At 50.3% G+C, this 3,322-nt stretch overlaps 4 protein-coding genes across 4 annotated transcripts in view; 1 reads left to right on the top strand and 3 right to left on the bottom strand.

The window, feature by feature from the left end:
* Positions 1-88: 88 nt before the first annotated feature.
* On the bottom strand, positions 89-239 carry Pmar_PMAR029494 (hypothetical protein; the record flags this gene model as incomplete). Its single annotated transcript, XM_002772669.1, has 1 exon — positions 89-239. A coding segment is annotated over one exon (151 nt), but the record flags the coding sequence as incomplete, so codon positions are not given.
* A 1,393-nt stretch (positions 240-1,632) lies between these two features.
* Pmar_PMAR029493 (hypothetical protein) lies at positions 1,633-1,884 on the bottom strand (the record flags this gene model as incomplete). The annotated part of the gene is made up of 2 exons (XM_002772668.1): positions 1,633-1,745; positions 1,797-1,884. 2 exons carry the CDS (start codon positions 1,882-1,884, stop codon positions 1,633-1,635), a joined length of 201 nt encoding a protein of 66 aa, XP_002772714.1.
* Positions 1,885-2,775: 891 nt separating this feature from the next.
* Pmar_PMAR029492 (conserved hypothetical protein) lies at positions 2,776-2,980 on the bottom strand (the record flags this gene model as incomplete). The annotated part of the gene is made up of 2 exons (XM_002772667.1): positions 2,776-2,826; positions 2,879-2,980. The coding sequence occupies 2 exons, from the start codon at positions 2,978-2,980 to the stop codon at positions 2,776-2,778; spliced, it is 153 nt and encodes a 50-aa protein (XP_002772713.1).
* Positions 2,981-3,142: 162 nt separating this feature from the next.
* Pmar_PMAR029491 (hypothetical protein) overlaps positions 3,143-3,322 on the top strand; it is a gene marked incomplete at both ends in the record, with an annotated part of 325 nt that continues 145 nt past the window's right edge. Inside the window, 2 exons of the mRNA XM_002772666.1 lie at positions 3,143-3,165; positions 3,311-3,322. Of these exons, the coding sequence (XP_002772712.1) occupies positions 3,143-3,165; positions 3,311-3,322 (35 nt within the window). The remainder of the gene's footprint in view (positions 3,166-3,310) is intronic.

Raw genomic sequence — 3,322 nt, 5'->3', positions numbered from 1 at the left:
CGTACTGGGCTGCACCTACAGCCACTTCGGTGTTACAGTGAACGGGATGGGGGTATTCTACCGGCTGGCAAGCCCACGCCCTCGACACCTGGCACTCTCGAGCCCGGGCCTCCGATAGTCTTCAGCATCTCCCCGGTGAACGTATCGTAGAATTTGATATCTTCGCTGTAGCCAGCAGCTAGGAGAATACCTCCAGCGCCTCCACCATAGCTAATGCCACCAACACCGAGACTAGACATTTCGAGAAGGCATCAAAACAAACACTCTGATGATGCACAGTTTATGGTATGGAAATAGGATGCCGCTCGAAAATCACCGATATATCCACTACTCGAAGATCTCAGCATTCAAAGACCTTACTTTAAGCGCCGCAACTGGGGAATCCTAGGAGCCTACGGATACGACAGCGTGGACATGTCAGACTCAGGGCGCGCGCTAACTTCAAAGTCGGGATGGCTTGTTATGGAATGCTTCCGGATATCATTGGTTACATCCCCCACCCCCTCGTATTACGCCCAGGCCGAGTACTTCTCTTCCTCTGTCGAGCTAACTTTCCCTTTCACCAGAGGCTCCAGTTGCTACTAATCAGGAGCTGCATATAATACATCTCAGTGGAGGGAACAGTAGTGAGTTGAAGCCAGAGATGACCCGGGCCCTCACACGATCGCCTCTGTAGGGCAATGCCGCTCGATAGACCTGTACAACGAGGCGTACGGTCTGCGACTACTTCTATAAGCAGTTCTTCTTCGAATAGGAAAAATAGCAGAACTCTTTGCTCAGCGTTGAGAGGCGGAAGGGCGACCATTGAGTGCTGATGAAGCGTAACCCCTTCATCACAGAGACTCTGAATGGCTTTCCCCTTAGTCTGCAGTCAAACGTGTTGTCTAACTCCGTTCAATTACAGCCAGAGATCACCATGGACTTCGGTAGATCACTGGTGTCGCTATGGCGAGAGCGAACAGGGGAGCCCATCGAGATCGAGGGCGAAAGACGAACGATTAGTACAAATCCACATCAGCGGCAGTGGAGCCCGACTTACTTCTTTGAGAATGTAGACAAGCTCAGCAAAGTGAGCAACTTCACTGACTCAATCCTTCACGTATTGGCGTCAAATACGCTTGAAAGCAGTGGGAGAGACATAGACGGCAACATCCCTTGCCTTGCCTACGAAGAACCTTCCAACGTGGCCTACGGTTTCCGAGCTCACTACAGACGTTGTCACCCACTTGGAAGGGTCCAGGTAATCCTCGAGTAGTTCATAAGGCAATGCCCAGGGAGAACTCCCAGAGAGAACTACAGCAGAGCTCCTGAGAAGAGCGTAACGACACCAGGGCAGAAGAATCTTAACAGGAGCACACCACGAATAATAACTGAGTAATGTCAATAAGACTACTGCCGAGGAAAGCAAGAAGATATTTCCACGCCTAATTGACCCAATGAATGCACTCAACACACAGGTCTTCCAAGCTCACTCACAACGTATGCCATTATTAATCGTGGGACGTGATGTAGTAGTAGTAGTGGTAGGTAGAAACGTACGTTACAATGGATGTCAGTCGGAAGCCAGGGAGTGATGAATACACTGGAGGTGCATGGCTCATACCATAACTTCATCCTATCCTTCAGCACTGCCTACTTTCGTCGTCCCTTCTGTGGCTGGACTTGCTTCTCCAGTATCCGCGCATGAGCTTGCAGGGCCTCCAACTTGACTGATGCCCTCATCTGTCGTCTATTCTTAATGCCGCCTACCTCAGGGAAAGGGTACCGCGGCAATAGTGATCCCAACTGGTTACTACGTGCTCTGTTCATGCCCATGGTCATCATAGGCTTATTACGCCACTTCTCCTTGTTCGTAGTGCTGGCCCCTCGGCTGGCCCTGTCCATGAAGTGTCCTTAGGCGGGAATGAAATTGTCTATGAATGCGTAGGCTGCAGCTCCGTAGGAGAAATCTGATACGATAAGCCCGATACCAATAGTAGGGAGCCTCGGGTTCGGCTACTTGGGGATGGCATGCAGTAGCGAGGCAATCGAGAGTTTTAGTCACATCTATGACGACCTCGCAAAGTGCTATGTCCAGAATTCACCCCCTCCCCCCGTGTCCTGTTGAGTAAGGTGAACGTAGGCAAACCCGATACTACTGTTCGCGTACTGATCCTCGCCGGCACCAGCCTTGGCTTTGATCGGCTTGTGATGCTTCGGAGGCATTCAAATGAAGATGGACAAGCAGCAAACACTACACGTATCAGTCGAGATAAAACACAGGTAGAGGGGGGAACCCACGTCCCCATTCCAGGCAAAGAGGCGCTACTTGTAGATCCTATTAGTCGTTGGAGTTTTTACAAAGCGAAGTTCGGTCGCTCCCTCATACGGGAAGATTCAAATGTGATAATCAGTCGTTGGGAGTATGTTATCGTGATGAATTGGCGAGAGATCAGTTATCAAAACTGACAGCTGCGCGGGAGGTGTCGGGGAAGATTGTCGACAAGGAGCTGTCGAAAGGATGCTGTCATAACTCATTGACGAAACTGCATCCTATATCGGAACTGACAATGGCGCGGAGGATGTCGAAATAATTCAAGTCGATATGGTCAATGCAGTGACGAACAGTGGACAAGTCTGTCGTCAATTGAGCAGCTGCCTCTAGGGGGTTCTAATACGGGTCCTCAAGTTTTCGACTGACAACACAACACAATGACTTAGGCACCCTCGAAACAGAAGTCCCATCATGGTCAAGACAACACGAAGGGTGTGCTTTAAGTTAACATGAAGAAGCGTTCATAATTGATCTAAGCTCGTTTTCAAGCTGCGGATGAGATCTTCGGCATCCTAAGCAGGAAGGAGCCCGAGTTACCATAATGGGACGAGTAAACATCTTCACCTCAACTCCAACTGATACTCGAATGAAACCATCCACAATACCCAACCTGAGCCTATCCTCAGGCAACATGTTGGCATGGGTCATCACTGCACAAGCGGTCATAATCGATTCCGTAGGGCCAAGATGTGCGCATAGAGACCAAGGGCGCTGCAACGAGAAGGAAATCTGCTTTCACGGAGGTCGCTTCCAACTCGCCTGGATCGAATTCATCAACTTGTTACCAGATTCACGCCCGCCGGCGACCTCGAACCAGAGCATCCCCCCATGAAGGTTGCCCCTGATGAATCGTGAGATGGGGGCCGTTAATCAAAGAGAGCATCACCTATGAAGTTTCTTGGCAAGCTCATGCTGGGGATGGGACTCAAGACCGGGATAGATGACACGGGAGCACTTAGGATGGCCCTCCAAGAAATTTGCAAATCTTCATAGCAGTCTCCGATTGAC

This window comes from Perkinsus marinus (assembly GCF_000006405.1).
Source record: "Perkinsus marinus ATCC 50983 genomic scaffold scf_1104296960490, whole genome shotgun sequence".
NCBI lineage: Eukaryota > Perkinsozoa > Perkinsida > Perkinsidae > Perkinsus > Perkinsus marinus.
This window is presented reverse-complemented; position numbering and strand designations above follow the sequence as displayed.